At 55.6% G+C, this 25,081-nt stretch overlaps 11 protein-coding genes across 11 annotated transcripts; 4 read left to right on the top strand and 7 right to left on the bottom strand.

The window, feature by feature from the left end:
- Positions 1-20: 20 nt before the first annotated feature.
- On the top strand, positions 21-923 carry HMPREF1541_00421 (uncharacterized protein; the record flags this gene model as incomplete). The annotated part of the gene is made up of 1 exon (XM_008712727.1): positions 21-923. The coding sequence occupies one exon, from the start codon at positions 21-23 to the stop codon at positions 921-923; it is 903 nt and encodes a 300-aa protein (XP_008710949.1).
- A 271-nt stretch (positions 924-1,194) lies between these two features.
- Positions 1,195-2,352, bottom strand: HMPREF1541_00420 (uncharacterized protein; the record flags this gene model as incomplete). The annotated part of the gene is made up of 1 exon (XM_008712726.1): positions 1,195-2,352. One exon carries the CDS (start codon positions 2,350-2,352, stop codon positions 1,195-1,197), a length of 1,158 nt encoding a protein of 385 aa, XP_008710948.1.
- Positions 2,353-3,466: 1,114 nt separating this feature from the next.
- HMPREF1541_00419 (uncharacterized protein) lies at positions 3,467-4,951 on the bottom strand (the record flags this gene model as incomplete). The annotated part of the gene is made up of 1 exon (XM_008712725.1): positions 3,467-4,951. The coding sequence occupies one exon, from the start codon at positions 4,949-4,951 to the stop codon at positions 3,467-3,469; it is 1,485 nt and encodes a 494-aa protein (XP_008710947.1).
- Positions 4,952-5,858: 907 nt separating this feature from the next.
- HMPREF1541_00418 (uncharacterized protein) lies at positions 5,859-6,681 on the bottom strand (the record flags this gene model as incomplete). Its single annotated transcript, XM_008712724.1, has 3 exons — positions 5,859-6,233; positions 6,283-6,443; positions 6,492-6,681. 3 exons carry the CDS (start codon positions 6,679-6,681, stop codon positions 5,859-5,861), a joined length of 726 nt encoding a protein of 241 aa, XP_008710946.1.
- Positions 6,682-8,201: 1,520 nt separating this feature from the next.
- Positions 8,202-9,744, top strand: HMPREF1541_00417 (uncharacterized protein; the record flags this gene model as incomplete). The annotated part of the gene is made up of 3 exons (XM_008712723.1): positions 8,202-8,231; positions 8,281-8,848; positions 8,900-9,744. The coding sequence occupies 3 exons, from the start codon at positions 8,202-8,204 to the stop codon at positions 9,742-9,744; spliced, it is 1,443 nt and encodes a 480-aa protein (XP_008710945.1).
- Positions 9,745-10,238: 494 nt separating this feature from the next.
- HMPREF1541_00416 (uncharacterized protein) lies at positions 10,239-12,648 on the bottom strand (the record flags this gene model as incomplete). The annotated part of the gene is made up of 2 exons (XM_008712722.1): positions 10,239-12,545; positions 12,592-12,648. 2 exons carry the CDS (start codon positions 12,646-12,648, stop codon positions 10,239-10,241), a joined length of 2,364 nt encoding a protein of 787 aa, XP_008710944.1.
- Positions 12,649-13,268: 620 nt separating this feature from the next.
- Positions 13,269-17,036, top strand: HMPREF1541_00415 (uncharacterized protein; the record flags this gene model as incomplete). The annotated part of the gene is made up of 1 exon (XM_008712721.1): positions 13,269-17,036. The coding sequence occupies one exon, from the start codon at positions 13,269-13,271 to the stop codon at positions 17,034-17,036; it is 3,768 nt and encodes a 1,255-aa protein (XP_008710943.1).
- Positions 17,037-17,473: 437 nt separating this feature from the next.
- HMPREF1541_00414 (uncharacterized protein) lies at positions 17,474-17,815 on the bottom strand (the record flags this gene model as incomplete). The annotated part of the gene is made up of 2 exons (XM_008712720.1): positions 17,474-17,692; positions 17,804-17,815. 2 exons carry the CDS (start codon positions 17,813-17,815, stop codon positions 17,474-17,476), a joined length of 231 nt encoding a protein of 76 aa, XP_008710942.1.
- Positions 17,816-18,667: 852 nt separating this feature from the next.
- HMPREF1541_00413 (uncharacterized protein) lies at positions 18,668-20,278 on the bottom strand (the record flags this gene model as incomplete). Its single annotated transcript, XM_008712719.1, has 2 exons — positions 18,668-19,343; positions 19,398-20,278. 2 exons carry the CDS (start codon positions 20,276-20,278, stop codon positions 18,668-18,670), a joined length of 1,557 nt encoding a protein of 518 aa, XP_008710941.1.
- Positions 20,279-20,554: 276 nt separating this feature from the next.
- Positions 20,555-21,376, top strand: HMPREF1541_00412 (uncharacterized protein; the record flags this gene model as incomplete). The annotated part of the gene is made up of 1 exon (XM_008712718.1): positions 20,555-21,376. One exon carries the CDS (start codon positions 20,555-20,557, stop codon positions 21,374-21,376), a length of 822 nt encoding a protein of 273 aa, XP_008710940.1.
- A 323-nt stretch (positions 21,377-21,699) lies between these two features.
- HMPREF1541_00411 (uncharacterized protein) lies at positions 21,700-24,912 on the bottom strand (the record flags this gene model as incomplete). Its single annotated transcript, XM_008712717.1, has 1 exon — positions 21,700-24,912. One exon carries the CDS (start codon positions 24,910-24,912, stop codon positions 21,700-21,702), a length of 3,213 nt encoding a protein of 1,070 aa, XP_008710939.1.
- Positions 24,913-25,081: the final 169 nt, after the last annotated feature.

The following is a 25,081-nucleotide window of genomic DNA, read 5'->3' as shown; positions in this document are numbered from 1 at the left end:
ATTGTGGACTTTTGATAGACATGAGGTGGGAAACGAAAGTCATTGGCGTGCGGCCACAACCTTCGACGAGAAGGGAGACGAGCCTGGGCACCGGACAGACCGATACCGCAGGTGCTACTATGCAGGTGCAGCTTGCATCGGGCGAGACTCTGCGGGCCGACATCGTGATAGCAGCAGACGGTGCTCGCTCAACAATCCGCCGGCATTACAATGCGTCCGCGAGCGCCGGCGGTCTTGACTATGCAGGTGTGGCGATTGTTAGCGGCGTGTCACAGTTTCCCTCGCCTGAGGATGTACCGCAACGAATCAGAGCTTGCTGGGGGCTTGTCATCTCTGGTACGGGCACAGGCTTGTTCGTGAGCCCAGTTGACAACACGAGCGCTCTATGGAGCTTGAGCTACTATACCGAGGAGCGAGTGGAGGATCGACGATGGCCGATGAGCAACGACGTTCTGGAGAAGCTGATGGCGAAGGCGAAAGAACTCGCGTCGTCGTTTGATGGCACGGTGAACGAGTTGGTCGACAAGACCAATCTCGCGACCCTGATGCAGCTGAGCGCGATGGATCGGCCAGCATTCGCCCACCATGTCCAGCGAGATGGAAACGTCGTCTGGCTGGGCGACGCTAATCACGCGGTATCCCCCTTCGCGGGAAATGGCGCCAATCTGGCATTGAATGATGGGTGGGATTTCGCAGAAGCGCTGCTGACTACGAGTACCGGGTTTGAGGGGGCAGTGAAGAGTTACGATAAGGACGCGATGCCGAGGGCACAGCAGACGCGCAAGATGAGTCGGTGGGTCATCGACTTTGCCCATGCGACGGGCTGGAAGCTTTGGGTTTATCTCTTCTTGCTGAGAGTCATGAGCTGGGTGTTCTTGCGGGGGAATAGGAAAGTGCAGACACAGAAGGAGCGTGCAGACTAACTGCTGCTACGAATACTAACCAGCCTTCTCCGTTCCATTCTTGCATCGCTCTGAATAAGCCACATCTGTTCGTGGGAAAAGAATATAAGGTCCGTGTCTGTCGCACAGAACGGTGGAGTGCATCATCATTATGATTCATTATGCTTATCCTGGGCATCACAGCACCCTGAACGAATCCAAGTCTGCGTCTAAACAACATCACATTCGTTGCCCCAGCTCTTTCAACCCAAGAGGAAGGTTGGTATGTGCAATTCATTCCCGTTCCTTCTCCTCAAGCGCGGAACGTCCGCTTCACGGGACCCGCCTGTTCGTTGGCGCTCAAGAACTCCAGCATCGCACTGTACGTCTGCGTGTGGGTATACTGCAGATTCAAGCCATGGCCCGCGCCGGGGACAATCACAACCTCGAAGTTCTTGGCGTTCGGGAAGTATTGTTTGCTCGACTCAGGAATGCTGGACAAGCTGGGGTCGCCCGTGAGGAGGCAGTCACCGCCGCAGAAGGGGACGTCGCGCTGGCCCGTGATGATGAGGACAGGGCCCGCGAAGGTGTTGACGCCCGTGGCGGCGCCGCCGATGGTGAGGAGCTCGCCTTGGCTGACGGGCTGCCCTGTGGAGTAGGCAAGGTCGAGGATGGCGGGGTCGAAGTCGCTGGGGGCGAAGAAGTTGGTGTGTACGCCTGAAGGGTCGCCGGCGGCGAAGTAGCCGGCGGGGTATTGGGAGGCGAGGGGCGTGTTTTGGACGGCGACGAAATTGGCGCCGAGCTGGAAGTAGGGGAGGAAGGTGGAGTTTTGGGAGAAGCCTTGGAGGACGAGGCCGGAGGAGAGTTGAGGGTAGTCGCGCGTCAGGGCGTAGGATTGCACAGCGCCGAAGGAGTGCCCGACGTGAATGACTTTGGAGTAGGTCTCGCTGACGCCGGAGATGCCGCCGTTTTGGAGGAGCTTCGTGAGGGCGATGAGGGCGGAGACTTCCAGGGAGGCTTGGATGTCTTGGATGGGGTCGGCGCGCGCGGACTGGCCGATGCCAAGGCGGTCGTGTGAAAGTGTGCTGTAGCCGGCTGCGAGGGCTTGCTCTACGTAGGAGTAGTTGTAGTTGTTGTACGACAGATCCCAGTAGCTCCTGTCGAAACCGATACCGTGGGTTAGGAGCTGGACTGCTCTGCCTGGTCCGCTATCTGGAGTGCAGTAGGTAGTGGCCAGGTTGTAAGTACCCGAGACGTCTGCGTAGCCTTCGAGGACTTGTGCGGTGGCGTTATGGCCCTGTTGTGTGCCGTCGAGGACAAAGTCTGTGACTTCAATGTTGGACTGAGTGGGCTGCACGTTAAAAACGCCGTTGCGGGCAGTGATGGACACCGAGACGGTAATGTTCTGGCACTTGCGTGCATAGACTGACACCACCGCAAGGGCGAGAGCTGCGTACGAGGAAATCTTCATACTGATGGTGTACCTGAGCTCAGTTTGTTCAAGCCAGAAAGATACACCGGAAGTGTGCGCAGCTGGGTAGCTATAAATATTGGCAGGTCGCCGAGGTGACGAGATGACCTGCCTTCCATCAGTCGATCCACGCAAAGCCGGCACAGCACAGGCACGCCAGAATCTGTCTCCATCCTCGGACTTTCGAGATGAGGAGTGGATGACGCAGGAACCAGAGATAGCTCAGGCTGTATCACCTATCATCCTTGCAACTTTCGGAAGTGGGACGGCAAGAAAGCGGTAAAGATGCTCTTCTGCCCTTCGCCACAGCGGCAATCACATCATTTGCATAGAGCTAAGACGGTTCGAACTCGTCGGGTAGGTTGATCATGCGAAGACAAAATGGAATGGACACAATGCTCGAAGTAGGGTAGCATTGGGTAGCTCGTGTTGGAATTTACCCGCAAGTCCGGATGTGCAAGCAGATGGCTCAAGAAGTGAGGCTCGAAGTCAATTTGGGAGAGCTCATTGCCCCATCGGGCGGAACATGACAAAAACTGAAAAGCTCCATGGCGAAATCGTCATGGAAGTGTCTCTGTTCTCGCCGTTGTGGTAAAAGACATCGAGGGTGGTGCGGAGGTCGATCTCCCGCATCGAGCTTGTGAGCTGCGGGTCTGGAACTTGGCCATTCCGGTGTGAGCAGTTCTCATTTTATCCTCCGATATTCCAGGTGCTGCTAATCAGGCACACTCGAGTTCATGATTGCGGGGTCTCGATGCTTGGGTAGGGGATGCTAGGCCACGGCGTAAGAGTGGTTGTGGCATCAGCAACATCTGCTCCGTGGAAGTCATCAGATGTGCAACTGAGATCATCAATCAGACATCATCAACAGGCTAGCTCAAAGTTGTCGGTACCAACGATTCGACGACACCAACGACGTAGCTGGAAGTTTGACCTGGTGGCAAGGCTGTTGATGCATCATCGTCCCTGTTGGTGGGCCAAGTTTGGGATGGCCGAGGCTGCTCGAGCCAATTACGAGCTTCGCATTTGGCGGAAACGACAAGGTACGGGCTCGACAGTGGGAGTAACGTGCCGTGAGGTCGAAGATCTGTCTACCTTGGTACTGGCCTATTGTCTATTGTCTAGTATCGACTTCCTGCTCCATCTCTAGGTAGACCTCCTTCATGACTTTAATGATAGCCTTCAATTCCTCCTCTTTGACAGTATAGGCCGGGCATACGATGGCGTGGTCACCTTTAGCACCATTAACCGTTCCAGCTCCAGGGTATACTGCCACGCCTTTGGCAAACACCCTTGCTTGGAAGCGTGGTCCAAACGTTTTCTCAGGCGCAAACGGCTCTCGGGTCTGCTTGTCCTGCACAAACTCGACGGCCCAAAACAATCCACGGCCGCGGATATTGCCCACATACTTCATATTTCCCAGTTCCTTCTTGAGGAGCTTCTCGAGAACGACTCCCATCTCTTTGCTTCGAGCAATCAGATTGTCTCTGCGCAGAATCTTCTGCACGGCTAATGCCGCAGCACATGATACAGGATGAGACTGGTAGGTGTGGCCATGAGCAACATTCCCACTGCCACCCCTCAGGCCCTTCACCACCTTTGAGCCCACCAACACCGCCGCAATAGGCGCAAACCCTGCCCCCAAGCACTTACCCATGGTCAACAAATCTGGCGTGATCCCCTCCTGCTCAAATGCAAACAGCGTCCCCGTCCGGCCCATACCGCACATAACCTCATCAAGAATCAACAGCACATCATACCGATCACACACCTCTCTCACCCCTTTGAAGTAGCCTCGAGGAGCCACCATCGCGCCGCTCGTCGCCCCCACGATCGGCTCCGCGATGAACGCAACAACTCTCTCGGGCCCAACCCGCAGAAACTCCTCCTCCACCTCCCGCACCAACCTCGCGCTGTACTCCTCCTCACCCTCCCCCTCCATCGCATACTGATACTGATACGCGGGCGCGACCCAACTCACGTTCTTGACCTGCAAGCACCCCTCATCCATATACGGCGCCTTCCGGGGCACGTTGAAACTGACACTCATGGCGCCCACCGTGTTGCCGTGGTAGCTCTGCCGCCGACTCACATAGTGCACCTTCTCGCGCCGCCCCAGCTCGAACCAGTACTGGCGCGCGAACTTGAGCGCCGCGTCCATCGCCTCGCTGCCGCTGCCGATGAAGTACGCCTTCTCCAGACCATGAGCGTTGGGCCGCCCGCTGCCGTCCGGGTGCGAGAGGAGGTGCGTGGCGAGCTCCTCGGCGACGGGGGTTGTGTAGCTCAGCGTGTGGACGTAGGGCACCGAGGCCAGCTGCTGGGTCACGGCGGCGGAGATCTCTTGGATGTACGCCGGGTCGTAGCCGAGACAGGACACGGCCGCGCCGCCGCAGCCATCGAGGATCTTGGTGCCGTTGGAGAGCGTGAGGACCAGGTTGGATGTGGATGTTACGGAAGTGGGGTGGTCGTGGAAGGAGCGGTGGAGAAGATGGGATTCAGCTGGAGGTTTGATGGCATTATTGGGTGCTGCCGCCGGGTCGTCTTCGTGTTTTGGCATGGCAGTGGTGCCGTTCGGTGCGCTAGTGGCAGAGATGGTCATTCTCATGAAAGTACTGCCCGCACATGCCACTGACGTATATGTGAGGGGCTTAAATGGGGTGTCGACGTGGTCTGCTAGCGCGGGCTGGGTGTAGGTCGATAGAGTGGATACGAAGAAGAGGGATGGTTGCCTTGCCAGGAATATAAAACCATGTAAGTTGGATCTGGGTACATCTCCGTTTGTCACGGAAATGTGCGTCGTTGCGCCTTTTGGCAAGTACATAATTGTCCAGCAGTTATGGATGTTCTTCAGATCTAATGTACGAGGGCCAAATTGGAACAGATGCTGGAAGGCAATCGAATCGTGCTGCTGAATAAATTGATGGGCGTGTTGCAGTGCCATGAGGCCCAAGACTCTTCAAAGCAAACCCCCAATGTTCTCTGACTGTTGAGCTAGGAGCCACAGACAAAGATATGCCATTGAGACGCCATCATGAAGGCTTGCAGCATCTGATGAACTCGAAAACCACGCTTTGACATAACCTAGGCTTCATTGCCCATCGCTTCGTACTTCCCGAAGCCGCTCGAGATTATGCAGCCTCGCAGTCTGCTGGTGCATCGCTTGAACCTTCTCGCAGATGAGGTATCGCACTATTGTCCGTATGGCCCGAGAAGCTGCGCACACTTGGGGCTGGTGAACCTGACTTGGGTTGAGAGGTATCTCATAATAGACACTCCACATCGGCGAGTCGACTCGATCTCGTGACCGTATGCTCATTATAATTAGTACAGTGACCGGCACTTGTAGGCTCTGCTCTGCGAATCATCGCCGGCCGGATGCGCACATCATCAATATCCTGGTCCATGTTTCGTACCCTTTTCCATTGCGCAGTCCGCCCGTACCGGAACTCCCACTTCGTCATAGTCGGATTGTAACAGACATCAAGAAACTGTAGTATAGACCGCCTTTAGCTCACAGCGACCTCCGGCTTGGGTTGGCCCTGACTGCCTGGTCTCTTTACTTCTCCCAGCTCACTGCCAGAGCCACTCTGACCTCGTCTTCGACCGGGGAAGTGGAAATGATGTTTACCGTCCTTGCTTTCTGCAACGGCATCATTGCTGGTCTCACTGAATCGGGACAGAAAGCTCTTCTTCTTTGGCTGAGCCTTTGCGGCCTCGTCATTAAGCTTGACATCATCGAAATCTTCATCCCGTACGGGTTCCGGCTTATCGAAGGTCTGGCCATTCAATGCAGGTCGCGACAAGTGGAAGGTTCGGGAGTCGAGAGACGTTCGCGAGGTGTAGCTGTCGGCATGCATGATTGGAGACCGCCCGGAAATGTCCTGTCCGTTTCAGTCTGGAGGCAAAGAGAATCAATGGTGGGGCACATACGAAGGACCGTCTGTAAGAATCAAAAGACTCGCGCGATATGGAGAAAGGCTCGTTGTCGCCAATCAGACTCCGGTGATTGGAGGTAGTCGAAGGGGATTTGCTCCAGAATGAGGGCTTCTCTGTTGGCGACGGAGGTAGGTATTGGCCGTTAACGTCGACAGCTAGGTCAAGTCAGCGCGGGACACCAGGCTGAGATGCTCGGCGCAGACAGCTTAGTTTGAACTCATTGGGCTCTGCCTTCTTTTCCTTCACACCTAATGCCAGTGATGGCTTGCTCGAGTATGGGCTGTTTGTGCTTTGCGCATCGTGAGACGCCGGACGTGCATTCTCGTCGTTGACCTCGGCACCGTTGACTATGGGCCCTTTCCGGGATGTGAAGGGTAGGCGAAACGGAGGCATGCTGTACTATGTTTGGGTATGATATGCCCTTGGGATGTGAGGATCAATGTTTAAGAGGAAGAGATGCAAGCGGTCTATTAGTGCAAAGGGACGTATGTCGTGTGTAGTGGGGATACAGAGGTGGGCGGTGGTGGAGTGAGCGAAGCAGGGTTGGTGTTGGGCAGCGCATTTCCATCAAATCTTGCAGCTACGCTGCTGCGATCTGCAAGGACTTAACGGAAGGAGCGCGGCCGATGTCATCTTTGCATAACACCTGAGAGCCCAGACAAATCGACGCATAACCGCCCAAGACTCGTGGGTCGGCACAGCTGAACCACCACCGGAAGGCCTGGATACACTGAGCATGGAGGCATGATGCATCCCACCAACCGGGTCCCAGCGTCTCGCTTATGCGGCCCCCTTAGCCTGCTTACTCTATGCCAGTGGTCGGGGCTTTCTCTTAAAGGTGTGGACAGTCGCTCGATGTTGTCGCGTTGCAAGGGCATCACTCGTCGCCATGTTGCAGCCCGGTGACCCGGAACAAAGCACACAGCATCAACATGACCACCGCGATTGCCACTGAGCCAATCGAGCAGAATCTGGGGTAGTCCGTATTCGCGCCCGTTGCCCAAGAGCCGCGTCGATCGATCTATACTGATCCCCCCCACGATCTGCCCAGCCATGACGCGTAGACTTCGGCATCTTGGTTGCCAGCATCTTGGCTCACGGGCAGCCCACTTCAACAACAGTTGTGTTCAGTAATTTCTCTATCATTGTCGCACGACATGCAGCTTGCCGATGTTAGCCATGGTAAAGTTGAATCGGAATCCCAAAATTGACTCGCATCCTGAGGGCCATGGCCGAGTCTCGATGCAGACCCCTGGCTCGGCGCATGCAAGCGAGAGACACGTCTCTCCTCGTCCAATGCTATTACTCAGACTTGCGGGAAGCTGGTGTTTACATATAGGTGAGAAGGGAGCCAAGTCGTAAGGCAACAGGGCAACGCCTTCTTTGCCAGTCACAATCCCAATGCTGCAGAGCCTGCGCTGCAGTTGGCCTTCAAATGAGTTGTAGCAACCCATCATGTTGGTTTGTTGTTTTCCTTTGGCCAGCTTCGCTATACCAATCGATCGAGTTGACTGCTGATCCGTCAGAGATTGTGGGTTCAGTGTGAAGGAGGTGGCAGCCACTGCAGGTAAGTACGTGTTGTGCCTTCCCGTTGCCTCGATGGCTGCCTCGCTGGTGTCACCTACTCATCCTTCCATGCTCATGCCACATTCATCCTCTACTATTGCGCCACGCCATCACCACTTGCCTTACCCGGCAGCGCCATCACTCCTGCATCACCAGCACACTATTCGCATCGTACACCATTGGCCGTCCACAGCCAAGCTTGCCACTATCACTTCCCACCTGCTCTACGTCCATACCGTGCTCCAGTTATGGGTTGGCCAGTCTTGATATCTTTCCCATTATTTCAATAACCCTTGTCCTTCGTCTCATCGTTTGGTCATGGCTATTGCTGATGTGCTGTTTCTACCATGGCCGAGCTGGGCGAAGCTGAGCTTCGTGTGTTACAATCTACCAAACCTGATGTTGATTGACAGCTGACAGTTCTAGGTCCTAGGTGGTTTCCTCGTCATTGTCGCCTTCGTCGCCGCTACCGTCAAGATCATGAACTGCAGACGGTTGCTCAGGTTCGAACGAATTGTGGAACCTCAGGTTGAAAGAGGTGATATCCCCATACGCGTCAACGAGAATACAGAAGTTCCCTTTGGCGTCAAAGCACTCGATGGGGGACCTTCGATCGAAGGCGTCTGGAATGCTCACACAGCAACGCCTTTGCAAGGGCCACGATCGAGGAATAGGAGTCCTTTGATCCAGCCCGCCAAAATGCTTCGCCGTTCAAAGAGAGACGTTTCAGTATCGTCAATACCGCCACTTGATATAACTGAGCCCACGTCGACGGATGATGCTGCGGGTCAGTCTTCAACTCATCACCGATTTCTTTCTAACTTGTTCCCAGTCGTCGCGCCGCTAATGCCTTTCGATGGACCAACCGAACAATCACCTGCCACTCTGCCCAAGCGAGGAAAAGCGAAATCGATTACAATCAGCTACTCCCGACCATCTGCAAGATCTGAACATGCTTCGAGTTATGCTGGTCTAGAAGCCGAGGGCTTGCTCAGTACGTTCGCTTGAATACCACCAAAGTCTCTGCTGACGATGTCTGCTATAGACGGGCCGGTCAGCCCAGCGGACACTACCTTCCGATCAGACTCACCACCGAAACTGCGTCTACACCCCTCTTCCTGCAAGACCGAGAATCGTCGCCGCAGATTTGTTATCGGAGGTCGGACCAGCCCCACAAAGACGCCCAGTAAGCCTCCAGCGAACGATCACGATGTCATTGACCGAATGAACGCACATCGAAGACTGCACTCAGCTGAGCAGGGCCAGCTGATCCCACGAATACGACCGCATTCTGAAGATAACGCTAGAGTCGAGACTGATTATTGTCAATGTGACGAGGTTGATGGTTCGCCCTCTCGCGCTGTATCTTGGCCATCAGATGAGCAGCTTCGCCAGAGCAACTCGAAGGCACAAAAGCTGAAGACCATCACAGCATCACCCGCCGTGGCCCAGACAGCCAAAGTCGAAGCTCGTCCGCCCGCAAAGCTCTGCCCTTCGGCATGGAGCGAGAAAACACAAGAGTTAATGCATGAGCATATATATCGACATATCAGCGTTGATGAGAGCGTTGTCACGCCATCTCTGTGTTCCGATACCACTCTATCCACCGCCGTTGCAGGTGATGAGGCTGTGTCTATTGAGAACAAGGTCACGCGGAAGGTCAATGACGGGTTTGAGATCCTGCCCGCCGGCTCTCTGCAGAAAGAAGCCGAGATCAGAGTCGTGGGTATCTGGCCAGATGCTGGACAAGACGACACCAACCAGAAGAGGAGACCACGGAAACTCCAGAAGAAGCACCGTCGGTCGAGCTCGGCAGGATCTTACGCGTCTAGGACCTCGTCCGAGAGCACGCGATCTAGCAGATTTGCTCTAATGCACCGCCCTCATTGAGCCACAGCGAAAACGCGTGTGGGGGAGTTGGAAATTCAGTGAGCGTTCTAGCCGTGTTTGATTTTACATCAGCAACATGAAAATTTAGTTAGTACCAATCATGGTCAGTCCCGGACAGCTGGTCATTCAGTTGGCTATGGGAATAATGGAATGAGGAAAGCATGGATTGTGCAAGACGAATCATGGATTAGCAGCGTACTGCTCCAAGCTTGAGAGCAGGGGTTCACTGGATGTATCATTAAAAGTCCTTCGTTTTTTGTATAATCAGCGGATGATTAGTCATTGAACATGAACGCAGAAATGTCTTGCGTCCTGTTGTCAGTACTTTGTGTAGACCGCTGGCTCCTATAGCTTTCCTTCAGCAACCTAACGGCAGGCTAGTATACGGCGCTGTTAGCTTCGATCCAAATGAGTCTTAAGCTGAGATCGATAGTTAAGCCAACTTCGCTAAACCTATAAACAACGCCCCACGAGAGGGTCTGTCTAGCAGGACCTCACGACCCCTGAGGCACACCACCTTCCCACCGCTTCCGCAACTTCTCATACTCCCGCATGTCCGACTCGCTCACACTGCGACGCACCTCCTGCCGCGCCACCTCGAAATCCTCCGGCGTGACGCCCGCCGCGGCCGCCATCCCCGCATCGATCACCGCGGGTGTCGACGATGGCGACGACGAAGCCGCCGCACTCGTCAGCCGACGGATCGCCGCATACCCAGCCCTGACCTTCAGGGCGCCCAGATCCGCGCCGCTGAAGCCATGCGCTTCCCTCGCGACACTCGCCAGACGCTCGGCGGTCGGGCTGCTGTTGTCGTCGTCCCAATGCAGGCCGGGCATGCCGCGCGTGAGGGCGCGCAGGATCTCGACGCGGCCCGTGGCGTCCGGCAAGGGGATGTAGATGAGGGAGTCGAGTCTGCCGGGCCGGAGCATGGCGCTGTCGATGATGTCGGGCCGGTTCGTGGCAGCGATGAGGTAGATTCCGGCGCGGGAGGCGGCGAGGCCGTCGAGTTCGGCGAGCATGGTGTTGACGACGCGGGAGGAGGGGTCTGAGGTCGTGCTGCTGCGGTGGGGGAGCAGGGCGTCCAGCTCGTCGAGGAAGATGATGACGGGCACCGAGGAGCGGGCGCGCTGGAAGACGGAGCGCACGGCGCGCTCGGATTCGCCGACGTATTTGTTGAGGAGTTCCGGGCCTTTGACCGAGATGAAGTTGGCGTGGCTGGCGTTGGCGATGGCGCGGGCGAGGAGTGTTTTGCCGCAGCCGGGGGGGCCGAAGAGGAGGGTGCCCGAGGAGGGGGTGATGCCCATCGCGGCGTAGAGTTCGGGCCGCAGGATGGGCGTGATGAGGGATTCGGTGAGGGAGGCGATGGTAGGCGAGAGGCCGCCTATGGAGGCAAAGGTTGTGGAGGGCACGGTGGCGAAGCCTTCGCGAAGGGCCGAAGGGGAGACCTTGGGGAGCGAGGTGAGGAAGTCGGCGTGTGTGACGGAGATGGGGGCGTTATCCTGGGGGTGCGTACGGAGGTAGGCTATCATGGTCCTGAGCTTCGATGTGCCGGGAGAGATTTCCTCGATTGAGGTGGACGCTTGGGTGGTTTGGGTATTGGACGGATCCACGTCCATAGCGTTGGGGTGATCTGCAATTACTTTGGTCTCCGTTGCGGCGCTGGCGGCGGCATCGACGGCGAGCGAGTCTTGAAAGCGCTTGATGGCAGTATGAGAAGCAGTCGAGACAAGGTCACGTAGATCGGCGCCCACGTAACCGGGCGTGCGAACTGCTATGGCGTTCAGGTCAACGTCTTGCCCGAGCTCGACATCTCTGGTCAGCGCTTTCAGTATCTGTTCGCGCATACTTTCGTTGGGTACATTCATGTTGATCTCTTTGTCGAAGCGGCCACCTCGTCGCAATGCGGGATCCAGGGAATCGGGACGGTTTGTGGCTGCAAGGACAATGACTGCTTTGCCATCGTTCTTCTTGGGGTCTAGGCCATCCATGAGAGTGGCCAACTGGGCGACTATCCGCTTCTCCATCTCGCGCGAGGCCGATTCTCTCTTTGGCGTGATGGCATCGATCTCATCCAGGAACAGTAGGCAGGGGGCAGCAGCCTTGGCCTGCTCGAAGCACTCTCGCAGCGCCTTTTCGGATTCACCAGACATGCCCGAGACGATGGAGGGCGCGGAGACTTCAATGAAGTTGACTCCATACTCGGCAGCGATGGCATTGGCTATGGTAGTCTTACCACAACCGGGTGGACCATGTATGAGGATACCTCGAACGGACTGAACACTAGAGACCGAGGGACACATGAGTGGGATGGTGAGGAGGTCGGCAAACTGCTCCAAGACGGGGTCCACTCCTCCAAGATCGGCCACGCTGACATGAGTCGGGGGACTCGTATTGACCTCGGGCGCTCGCTTTCGCTTCTTGCGTGGAGGTTCGGTGGTATTAGCTGTGGCAGGCTTGGCGGTCGTCTCTTCCGCCGGTTGTTGTGTGGGCGTAGACGCCCCCGTGCCGTTGGCACTGGACCAGGCGGCGACAATTGACCGGTTCATGCCGTTAGACGTTGGCCTGGCGGCAGGTTGAGGCCTCAGGTCGGGTTCCAGGTACGCCTCAGAGTCGGTATCAGCGGCGTCTTGTCGGATAGTCTCAATCACGCGCTCGATCGAATCCTCAAGCAGCTTTCTGGGTTTTCGATTCAGACTGGAGTTTGACCGCCGGATCTCATCGTAGACCGCGACACAAGTTGGCCGGAAGTTGTCCTCGAACTGTGTCCGCTCGTCCACGATCTTCCGCACCACCTGATGGACCTGAAATCGTCAACTTTGGTACGTGTCGTAAGCTATAAATACATACTTCTCTGTCGAGGCCTTGACTGAGTGTCTGCCTTCCACGGCGGCCAGGTGGTGCCATATTCGCTCGTACTGTCGTCGTTGAGACAGGCAGTGAATGACGGCAACTTTTCTGTCGTCGTTTCAGAAAATTTGCGTCGCTGCTTTATCACCGCTGATCAGTGGAGACAGATCTGTAACCAGGTACCTCAGGCTCAGCGCACTGTCGCACTGGTAGTCGAAGAATGCCTATACATCTACGGCCAGGTCCATCATTCAAGTGACCATTTAGCTGTCCGTGAGACTCATCCAAACAAGCGAGAGAGGCAGCAATACCGAGTTGGCCCCCGCCCTCCGCTGAAGGCTGGACGCCGCTTTAAACAGGGCGGCTCTGACATGTGCCCGCCAAGGAGTTGACATGGACATCAAATCTGGGGTACTTGTCCTCGCGCCCGCTTTCCACCCTGCAGCTCCTCGACTTCGTTCCCCTATACAGTCTTCACCCCTATGCTATCGACGTCGCATATCTACCAACGTGCTAGTCACGGCTCATCAGCTACCTTTTACCACCCCTGGCGCCTGCGCGACTCTGCACCCTAGCTGCGACCTGCTGTGGACTGATGGTCAGGCTACCGCTTATCGGATTTCGATGCCCCCACGATTAATGCTCTGCCTATCACACCGTAGGCGCATCGTGCCTTGATGCCCGTATTGAATCCCTTTCTCCGGGCGCTCTTCCAGAGTAGTGTGCTGGGTCATGCCCTTCCCGCCCAAAACTACGTCCTCTTGGTTCCCACCACCGAAGCCCTCATTTACGGCCTGGATCGCGAGACCGGGAAACGCTACGCCGACCAAAGCGACGATGAGGATTTCCTGGGTGCCCATATCCTGCGCATCCCCCCTTCGCAGGCCAAGGAGACCAATGTCAGAGATGTCCGGGGAAAAGCCAAAACATATTCCACGGTCAACGCGCGCACAGTCATAGTCAAAGAGAATGTTGTCTACACCAATAAGGGCTTCAAGCAGTTGACCACGGCTCAAATCCTACAAGATGTCATCTACTATTCCACTGGCTCCGACATGCAGCAATGGATGATATACTACATCTCCAAGCCCCTCACCGGCTCATACGAACCTGTGCCTATAAGCCCAGCCTCGCTCAGCCAGTCGCAGAAATCACCACAACCTGCAGATTCCTCCCAACCCCGGAAGAAAGACATCAAGACGTTTAATGAGCTGCTCAATAACTTCCCAATGATCGCCAGGCAGATGCAACCAGGACTCGAAAGACTATTTAATGAGTTTGGGAAAGAGCTGGGCAGACCCTTACCGCCGCCACCGTCGTTAGAAGACCATGCCGAGCCATCCTTGAGTGGCACAACCCAAGTCTCAGAGAACGGTTCGATCAAATCCAATGGTTCCGTAAAGCTGCCATTCAATCCTGATGGTTATTTCGAAGACGAAGAAGACCTGATGTGCAAAGCCCTCGAAACGGCAGTGACTGCTGCGATTGATCTGTTTCAGGGCGTCGACAAGCAACAGCTGTCTCTGCTTGGTGCAACCACCGATTTGACCGGACCGGCTGTCGAGCGCCTGATCGAGCGTTACGTTTCCGAGTCTGTTCACGATCAACTACTGTTTCCAAGACTTTGCGCCTTCCATAAACCGCACGACCAAGAGCTCGACCGGCGAATACGACAGATGGATGGCTTAGACGTATCTCAAGTTGGCATTGCTCTGGAAGAAGGTCGGGACAGCAAGAGAGACCTCCTTACCAGGATAGACAGCGGCGTGACCGCCTTCCGACAAATGGGCGTTGCTGGAAGTCCGCAGCAAATGCTTGATGTACTGTTGGCCGCTCAGAAAGCAGTTTCGGAGTCCGGACGAGCCGCCAACATCGCAGACGAGGAGAAACGGGCAACCGCCATAACCATCAACGCTGATATTCTGGTCTCTCTGCTTCTTCTCGTGGTTATCCGGTCACAGGTTAGGCATCTCCAGGCTCGCTTATCCTACATGCAGCGCTTCATCTACATAGAAGATGTCGAAAGCGGCGAGATCGGATACGCGCTCAGTACGCTAGAGGCGGTACTGACCTACCTCGCGAGAGATTCGGGTGGTTTGCGAAAAGCGTCTAAACAGAACAAAATCCTCTGGGATGCGGTCAGGTCTGGCAATTTGGACGAAACACGCGCTGTTTTCCAAGGCTCTAGCACGGCTATCTGTGATGAGGTTGTGACTGAGCCTGAAGAAATGCCGGTGCTGTCGAGAACGTCATCCTATTCAAACGCCAATGGCTCGTTATCACGGCAATCATCATACGACGGTGGGTTGTCACACGTATTTCCTTTCCAAGCACCAATGAAGAAGAAAAAGAAACGAGTCCACATGGATTCCAGGAGCATGTCCATGTCTTCGAGTCTGTCTCTGTTGTCAAGAACAGCAACAATCGAGACGACGCTCAGCGGTATAGAAGGAGACACATCTGTCTCGTCCCTGGCTCAAACACAGGATCCAGCTGGCAATTCTGTGCTGATGATGGCGGTCGAAACCCAGCAGACATCAGCTTTGCAGTACCTGCTTGGACTTGAGGAGCACTATCCAACGCCAGTCATCCTGGAAGATGAAACCATGGAAGGAACCACGCTCCTGAGCGCTGCTATTCAGCTTGCTAATGTCGAGCTCGTCGACATCCTGCTGGACTATCTCGAACGAAATGTAGAGGAGTCAACGTTCACGGACTATGTGGCTAAGCAAGATTCACGGGGTCGAAGTGCAGCACACTACATTTTCAATACGCCCAGCATGATCGCAAAGTTGGCTGAAATCCTACCTTGGAGACAGAGAGACAAGATTGGCCACACGCCCCTCTTTGCCATCTGCAGGACGTACGATCACGCAGACTACAGTAACATGGTGTCTGAAGCCCTTACAGCGGCACAGAAAGCTCAGGGCGACGATCGTCCATTGCGTGTCGCCGAACATATGGATAACAAGAGCAACAGCCTCCTGCACATCGTCAAAGACGCAAACATCATGCTACGGATGCTGAGTCAGTGTGATGTCGATCCCAACATCATGAACGACAAAAAGTTCACGCCACTGATGCTGGCCAGCAAGTACGGTCGCGTCGACATGGTACGGATCTTCTTCGGTGATCCTCGAGTAGACCTCCACCTCAAAGAAGCAAGAGGCTTGACGGCGGTCGAGCTAGCCAAAGATGACGAAGTCCGCAATCGTATCGACGATCTTTCGCTATTCTCCAGTACCGCGACCGCCAATACACCTGACTCTACCGGCCGCATCACCGCAATCGTCCGCTCCTTCTTCGTTGAAGACGGGTCAACACGATTCGTCCTCAAATCCGGCGCACCAAACGCTGCCGTCTCCGCCACAACGTACACCATCACGACCTCGCGTCGCTCTCTCCTCGATTTCGAAAACCTAGCCAAATGGCTCTCTATGGATCATCCAGCCTCATACATCCCCAATATCAAAGCCGATGCATTTCGCTCCCCGTTCCAACTACATGCCAAACCGTCCCGCGCCGCCCTCTACGAATCTCAAACAACTGTCGACCGCTTCCTCAAGATCATGATCTCACACCCTACTTTCTCGACACACGAAATGCTGTGGGAATTCTTCCTCGTGCCTGACATGTCTGCGGACCAGATCGCCGAGCGTGCAGCACTCAAAGCGCAGCTCACCCAAGAGAAGATCAACGAAGAATACGAGCCCATGACAGAGCACGCCGACCTACGCGACGTCGAGTCCGTCGTGACCCACAGCCGAGACATCGTCCGACGCCTGTCGATCCACACGCGCAACGTGATCCGCAAGGGCTTCGCACTCGCGCACGCACAGGCCGACGTCGCGACCGCCGTGTCCCTGCTCGCGACGGGTGTCGGCTCCCTGGCGCCCCCATCGCCGTGCCTTCCGCAGATGCACGCGGATGCGCTGGCCAAATTCGCGGCACTGCTGCACCTGGAACCGGCGTCTAACCCGCTCATCACCTACACGTCGGGCCTACAGGCACTACAGTCGACGATCCTCGCGATTCAGAGCTCCCTGCTGCGGCCCACGTCGCTCATCGGCCAGATTGCGGGTGCACAGCGGGCGCTTGAGAAGAACCGGCGCGCGCTCGTGGACGCGAGCGCGCCCAAGAAGGGGCCCTTCAACCTGAGTCTGCCAGGCTTGGAGGAGAGTCGGATGCGGGGCATGCGTGAGTCGGAGAGGAAGATTGCTGAGTGTGAGGTGGAGATCGAGGCCAAGGGGAAGCTGTTGAGGTACAGCCAGGAGGTCGTCATGGGTGAGGTCGCCGGCTGGACGGGCTGGAGGGGCAGCTATGGGAGGGAGGAGGTCAAGCGGTTGGTGAGGGGTCAGGTGGTGAGGGAGCGCGAGCGTCTCAGGGGCATGGAGAGGGTGTTGAGGAGTTTGAGAGAGGGCGGGGGCGGCAAGCTTGAGAAGTGAAGGTGGCCGTTTTGTCGTTGGTGGTCGTTGTCGTTTGGCTCATGGCCCTTTTGCCTCCGCAGCCAGAATCTGTTCGTTGTTGGCATTTCACTTTTTCAGCGCGGTGCATTACGGGAAGTTGCCATATAGATGGGAGTGGCCAGTCAGGGTGATCAGGTCATTGCAGACTCGTCAAGAGCGACTTTTACTCTAATTGCTTGGACCCACCGGTGTTGACGTTGCAGAGTGGGCTTGGGGTTGGATATAGGGATACAACACACCGCGTGGGAAACCGGAACAGAATATAAAGTAGTATAATTCAAATACACCTCGCCCGTCGAATGCTTGTACAGCCCTCATCCAAACCAAGGCTCACAAGATTTGTGTGGGAACCACCTCTCTCTCTCGCCTCCCCTCTTCCCACAAATCCCCCGCGCCCTCTCAAACGTTCAAACTTTTCAACCATGGTTGACATCCCTCACGACCCCCTGCCCATCAAGGTGCACGTTCATCCTGTTGGGCTTGTGGTCCATGGTCTTCATGCTGCCCTCGGGGAGCACGCGGCATTCTTTGGGGAGATCGGTCTTGGCAAAGGTCGTGTCGCTGTGCGAGTCGCCCAGGGTCTTGCCCAGGAGCTTGGTCTTCCAGTCGGGGGAGTTGGACATTGTGACGGGATCCTGAGCGGGGGAAGGGGGGGATTAGTGGGATTGTGGAGGGAGAGGTGGGGTGGAGGGTGAAGGAGAGGAGGAGGGGAAGGTAAGGGGATGGGTTGGGCATGGGGGACGTACGATGAGAGGCATGGCGGTGGTGGTGGTGGTGAGGTAGGTGGGGTGAGTGTGATTTGGGTTGGAGAGGTTTGAGATATTGGTATCTTGTGGTGGCTAACGTTGAAATTGAGGTCGAGAATGGACTGTGTAAGTCAAATTGGGGAACCTGTAGGTGATAACAAGTGGTAAACAGAAACGTTGGTGCCTGGCATGAGGCAAAGCCAGTAGAGTAGACTGATCATAAGTCAAGGCAGTGAAATGCGGAATGCGTGACGTCAAAGCGCGGTTTTCGCCTCCAAGTTCTGAACATGTGAGATCGCAGTTTGGGGTAATCATATGATGATATCCGTGGTTATCCTTGTGGTAGAAATCTGTGGCACTACGCATTTCACTCACTTGCAGTAAAAGAGAGCATGAGAGCCGTGAAAAGAGGAGAAAGATGGCTTTCTGCATTAGCTTAGCTTAGCTTGAGCTACCAGATCCGCAAGGGAGATCGATGGCTAGGTATAGAAAAAGGCTGGTCATGTTAGCAGCCAGATGTGGATGGTATTGGTCATCCATCAAGTAGTAGTCCCCCTCCTCGTGGTATCCCAGGTCGTGTCATGTTCGACCGTACTATACATCGCGTGCTTCCCTGTGCCTGCCGTTCATGCTCGCTTTTGTAGTTGTGATGGTATAAATACAATGCTGAAGTATGGTTTTGATGATGGAAGGGTCGAGGAAACGAGTCGGGAGGCGTCAGTGATGCTGACTCTTCGGGTTGTGAGAAGAGTTGTGCCACCCCGTAATCATCAGAAATCCCCGACTGAAGCTCGGCCATGCGGTTGCTGATGCTCGCACGGTTGCCGAAAGAAGGTGTTGGATACGGTAGAGAATCGTGACCACTCAGATATAGTCCCTCGCCGCCTTCTGCAGCTCGATCATTCTCCAGCCTCTGGTTTCTGGGTTGTTGACTTCCTCGGGTAGCCTCGTCACACCAATGGCGTAGGTGACAAGCTGCACTTTATCCTCCATACCGGCGGCAAGCTCTTGCGTCTTTTTGTTTCGATAGACATGCACTTCCTGCGTTCTGCACGTAATGATGAACACCGGAATATCACCAGGCTCCAAAATACGCGCATTCAGAATGTCGACGTGCCTGATATCCAAGATCTTGCCGTCCGACTTGAGACCGGCCTTGGTGTACTGCTCCATCAGCGCGGTGTACACCTGGAACTGCGCCGCCGACAGCCACAGCTTCAGTGTCTCGACATCACCCTTGACGTATGCATCGAGTACCTCGGGGAGCATGTATTCGCGCATATCTCGCAGGAAGGGCTCGAGCTGAAAGTTGGGGTCGATCTCACGGAATTTCTTGATGACTCGGGCAGTCTCGTTTTCTGCGAAGAAGCCAGCCACGCGGTCGCCGATTGATCGAGCGGTGGAGATGAGAGGGTTCTCGGATTCTTCGTAGGTGTTCTTCATATTGAAGAGTCCTTGCACGACCTTTGAGTTGTTCTTGAACTCGTTCCACGACTCTTTCCAGGCCGAGTCTTTGTGGACTGTGACGTTGGTGCCGGCACTGCTGCAGTCAGTATTTGTAGTTCCACTAGAACAGGGGGATGGCCGGACTCACTTTGGATCCTCGACCATGGGCTCGACAGGCTTTTGCCCGGCTGGACCGGCCTTTTCTCGCTGCTCGCGCAGCCGCCTCCTTTCTTCTTTTTCAGTCCAACCGCCGTAGCGCGCACTACTGCCATCATCAATGGCGTCCGACAAGTCCTTGAAAGCCTGTGTATCGCGAATGGGTCTACTCGCTTTTTCGATGCCTCGACCCGCGGCGTTGACTCCAGCACGCACGCCCTGCACGGCCGAAGTGTTCCACGTCCAGGATGCGCCTTGCCCAAGAGCTCGTCCAGTGCCTTTGATAACCTTCGAGGCCCCGCCGGTGACAGCCTCAGACGCCTCTCGCGCTCTTCGCACGCTCTCGGACTCATTAAAGGCTTTGACTTCACCGGCTAACTGTTTTGTGGAATCCTGCCATTCCTGAGAGGCCTTGAACTCGCTACGTAGCGTCTGAGTGAAGACCTGCCATGGGGACTTGTCGCCGTGAGGTGGTGGCGGAGCTTGATCTTTTTTACCCTCCTTGCCCTCTTGCTTGCCCTCTTCAGACTTCTCGCCGTTTGGTTCTTCGGATTTGGCCTCGTCGGCCTTCTGCTCTGTAGTATCCGGCCGTGGAGGATCCTTGATATCTTCTTTGGGCTTGGCTTCTTGTGCTCGGAGGAGAGAGCTGTGAAAAGATCGGGCTAGGAGGGAGAAGTGTGGCGGAACATGCTGATTAAAATCGGTCCTCGATCGTATTGATGCCGGAGACCGAGTTGTTCGTTGAGCTAGAGTAGAAAGGGTGTTTAACCGTCGGTAGGCTGCAGTCCGGCCGTACTGCGTCGATGCGGAGGCAACGTTGTTGGTCACATAGCGAGCAACATTGTGCGCAGGCGCACGACGGGTTGCAAGCATGCTATTGACGATGGAGTAGAACACAGCTGCCAGACAGCAACGCACCGCGACAGCAAGGAGAATGAAAAATGATGAGAAGGGACAAAAGGGCCAAGTTGCAGGCGTGAAGAGCTTCGTAGAATCTCTTCGGCGCCGTTCTCGTCTCTGCCGGAGAACTTCTTCTCGGCAAACCTTCCCCAAGTGGTCTCCCATGTCCTGCGAGCTCCATTGACCACAATTTATCGAACACACCTCATCCAGCATCTCTCCCTCGCCCACTTGCCCCCATCCGCCACGATGGCCCGTCCATCCAGCTTGTCTTCAATGTGCAACGCCTGCCGGCAACGCACCATCACTTCTCGCCGCACCCTCACGACCACCTCCTCCCTCCGCGCCGACGACGTCCCCCCAAAGAGCAACAACCCCCTCCACAGCCTGCACCAAGACCTGCAACGCAATCCAGCCAAACCCACCCCATCCAGCACCACCACCTCCAACACCGAATCCTGGACGGCCCGCATCGCCGCCGACGCGCAAAAGCGTCGCGAAGCCGCCCGCCGAGCCGCTCAACTCCAAACCCCCGAAGCCGCCCCCTCGGCCACGACGCACTCGGAAGTGACGCGGCTGCTCAGCAACGCCAACGCCGAAGCCGGCACCCGGCCGGGAGCCGGCGTCCCCAGCAACGAGCCCTACCACCTGCACGTCTTCGCGCACAAGCACAACACGCACATCACCTTCACGGAGCCGTCGCGGAACGTCATCCTCTCCTTCAGCTGCGGCAGCATCGGGCTGCGCAAGGCCCAGCGCTCCAGCTTCGATGCCGCGTACCAGTTGGCGACTTACACGATGAAGCGCATGGCGCTGGTGAGCTGGCGGCAGGGCGGGAAGAAATTGGTGGGGAATCCGATGAGGAGCTTGGCGATGTTGAGGGATGGGAGGAGCGGGCAGCCGGGGATTGAGGTTGTGATGAGGGGGTTTGGGCCGGGAAGAGAAGCGTTTCAGAAGGCGTTGTTGGGGACTGAGGGGGCCAATGTCAGGAAGAGGGTCGAGAGGGTGACGGATGCGACGAGGTTGAAGTTTGGTGGCACGAGGAGTCCGCAAGTCAGGCGGTTGGGTTGATTGCGTTCGCGGAGAAAGGTTGTTGCTCGGATGGGTTGCGTGTATCTATGTACGAGAGCAGAAAGCACGAGTGTCAGCTCGACGCCTGTTGCGTGAGGTTGGCGAAGCGGGCAGCACTGACAGACATTACTGTACAATCAAGCATCGTTAGAGACGAAGCCACACTGCCTGGACCAAGACAAGAAGCGGTATCTGCAGGCACGCCATGTGGCCAACAAATGTGTTTCCTAACTATATGCCTATCTCTACACTGCGCCTCAGATATCCACCTTCCCCTCTCCAATACCTTGGGCCAAAACTGTCTACAATCCCACCGGTCCACATCAATACCCTCCAGGACTCGACGAGAAATAATCCCCACCGGCCGCGAGACTTCTCTCACTCCTCTCGCTCCTCTCGGTGCTTGTGTCCGTCGGACTCGTGGCCCCACTGCCACCCCCGCCACGTCTAGCCCTGTCCGGCAGACTCAACCCAAGCCCGATACCTCTTACCAGCCCAGCAGCAGCAGTAGCCGACGACGCTGACGACGGCTCCAAATGCGTGTTACTCTGCCTGAAACCGACCTTTGTGACCACCCTCCTCAGCGCATCGCCCCGGGGGTCGATGCCCATCATGAAGCGGGCGAGCTCGGCACAGAGCTCGTAGTTCTCCTTTTGCTTCGCCAGGGTCATCAAGCGGACGACATGCGTTTCGAACTGTCGAGCATCGAACGTGTCAACTTCGTCGTCTTGTTCGTCTTCTAGGCCTTGTAGAATGATGAGGAATCCGCTTGCCGTTTTGAGATCTTCCAGATGAAGAGCCTCTTCAAACAGCTGGAGCGGGGTTGGAAGGTGCTCGAAGAGAGTTGGCCAGAACGTCACCTCTGTCTTGCGTACGCATGAAACGATGGTCGAGAGGTACGTGCTGGAGGGAAGCACCAGTTGGAGGAATGACAGGATGGCTGGCAACGGCTCCGGGTCTGGCGCTGGAAGCTGCTTCTGCCTGCGCTCATACTCGTCGTCCAGAACGTGATGCAGCAGGATCTCCAGAGCGTGTGGAAAGTAACTGAGATGCTGGTACTGGTGGGCAGAAGCAAAAGCCGCGGCTGTATCTTTGGCATCCAGTAGTTGGTGACGAAGTACATAGGGTAAGAAGAGTTGAGTGCGGATATTGGTGCGGTATTGGGAATAGTCAACGTCGCGTCGCTGCATCAATTCTGCTTCTATGCCGAGGACGACGCCCTTCGTAAGCAAAATCGAAAGTGGATAAAAGTCGACAGGGACAGTGAGCAGTGGCGCCTCCTCTAGAGTACCTTCTGCAGCGTGATGCAGTACGTCTCGGATGTCTGGCCAAAGGCGGAGCGATGGACCGGAAAAAATCCATAGCGAGTCTCTCAACGAGAACGGTGTGTGGCGCTGAGTGCTGCTGAGCATCGCGCCTGGAGAAGGTGTCGCGGGTGCGGACTCTTCTGTGCCACTAAAATTGAAATAGAGCTGATCTCGCATGAGTATGTAGTACTCGACGTGTTGAGCAACGACGCGGAGATCGTATTTCAGGTCGTCTTCCGGTGTCCTGGAGGGCTGCAACAACACAAGCTTATCGTCAACCAAGAACAGAACAGAGGCGAATTCTACATCTCTCGAAGGGTCACCATTGCGAAGCTGAGAATCCGGGACCACCCAGCTCACGGATCTCACGCGACTCGGTGCGCGGACAACACCGTGGAAGGCGATCTGTCCGACTTGGATCAGCTGTGCTCCCCTATCGGTATAGTGGATGACATAGTGATATAGAATATTCTCATATGTGTATACCAAGATCGAGTCTTCTCCTGAAGGGCCAACGAAAACAATTGGCATTGAGAAAGACTCGGTATGAAGAGGGTTTCTGCCCAGATCGGAGTCTCTTGAGTATAGTCGCAGGTCGTATCCAGCGGCGTTTTCGGTAGCAACGGCTAGCATATGGCCAAACCAGCACATGCCACCACGGACGGCGAAAGATGCTTCCACGGCCAGGTCTGAGAAAGTCTTCCACCTTCCGCTGTTAACAGAATAGTGGGCTAGACCCCTTCGCCCTGCGATAGCGACATATCTACCATCTTGGGACACCACCGTCGCTTTGATTGGCCAGTGATTGTGTAGGTATGCCGCAGGAAATTGAGCATGGTGCCATAACGACGCTTGATTCGAAATGGAGGTCAGGTCGGGCAACTCGTGACCCTTATAGATCTGGATTTCACCAGGCACTTGCAACAAGGCTCTCACGAGGTTCGCGCAAGAAAAGCAGCCGATAGCGGCACTGCGCGAGACTTCGAGCTTGTATATGGTGAGATCGCCGGCCGAAAGCAGAAGCTCGGCCCCATGACCAGTCCAGTTCGCGGTCCGCGTCTTGAGCAACCAGGTATCTCCATTCGTTTCGGCGTGTTCTGGGTTGCAGTGGAAGGTCGAGGCACCTTCACGGCCGAAAACGCTCCACGTCGACCAACCTTTTTCATAGCCAACGAAGAGACAGTAGCCGTCTGGCGACCAGCTCAGCGATACAATCGAGCCGGTTGTAGCAGGCGACGCCAATGCTTTAAAGGTGTGCGAGTGAGGAATGTTTCCGACGTAGTCCTTTGCAGCATAACACAAGACACTGCCATCAGTAAGTGCGATGGCCAATAGCGAGAACCTTGCATTTATTGCTGCGCGTGATGCAACACCACCTTCCGGTTTATGGAAGCGGTAGCCCTGGAAAAGTCGGGGACTTTTCATACCAGGCGATTTGGTCTGCTCTAAGGCTTCCTCAGAGGACCGACTGCGTGGTGGCTTGGGCCTTGCACGTTGTACCGCATAAGCCGAACCGTCGGTGTCAATCCATACGGTCAGATTCATGGCTCGGTCAAAAGTCATGTACGAGACGGCGGCTTTAGCCATCCACTCCAACTTGCTCACGACCTGAGCCACGGCTTGGGGGCCTTCTCCAGGCTCCCATCGAATGCATTGGACAGCTGCGGGCTTGACCGTGGCCACCACCAGTTCGTGCTCAGCAGCAATAATGTGGTGGATGCCAGCATCGACTTTGATGACACGTCGGAAATGCAGCAGTAACTCTGCGAGGCCATAAGACTCATCTACGCCGAAATGTCTTAGAACACTCTGTCGCCTAGACTGGCTATGACCGTGATGCTGCTGTAGAACGCGATGCTGGGGATCAGTGTCGACGGCAAAGGTCAGGATGTAGCTCCCGCTTGTTCTGATTGCAATGGTGCTACTATCTGGCTTGAACAGGACACTGACATTGTGACCGAAGGACTCAATCGAATTTTGGGACCTTTCATGAGTAGCCAAGACGACTGTTGGCCTTGTGGACCATACGTTCAAACTGGAAGCTGTTATTGAGGCGAAAAGATGATCAGATCGTGTGGTGCAGATATCAAGGATGCCATCCGTAGGCTCGTCAACTGCCGGGCCGCCTTTGTCGTTCCCATTTTGCGGGGCGGCATGTGCACCGTTGGCAAGTTCTCGGTTCGCAACATGGTGAGTGTAGAGCTGAGGAACTCCGCATGGCCAATACATGACTTGAAAGCTCACACGGTGGGGACATTTTCGGATGCCGGCATTATCGAGAATGAATGGTATAGGGTAGGGTCATGGTCTCCAGTCTGCGTGTGTTCGTGAGAATGGCACACCACACTTCGTCACACCCTGAGAGTGCTTTGATGTGGCGCCTGCCTAGCTAGAGAAA

The sequence above is a fragment of the Cyphellophora europaea genome (genome assembly GCF_000365145.1).
Source record: "Cyphellophora europaea CBS 101466 unplaced genomic scaffold supercont1.1, whole genome shotgun sequence".
In the NCBI taxonomy this organism is placed as follows: Eukaryota; Fungi; Ascomycota; class Eurotiomycetes; order Chaetothyriales; family Cyphellophoraceae; genus Cyphellophora; species Cyphellophora europaea.
The sequence above is the reverse complement of the archived record's forward strand: the minus strand, read 5'-3'. Positions and strand labels throughout refer to the sequence as shown.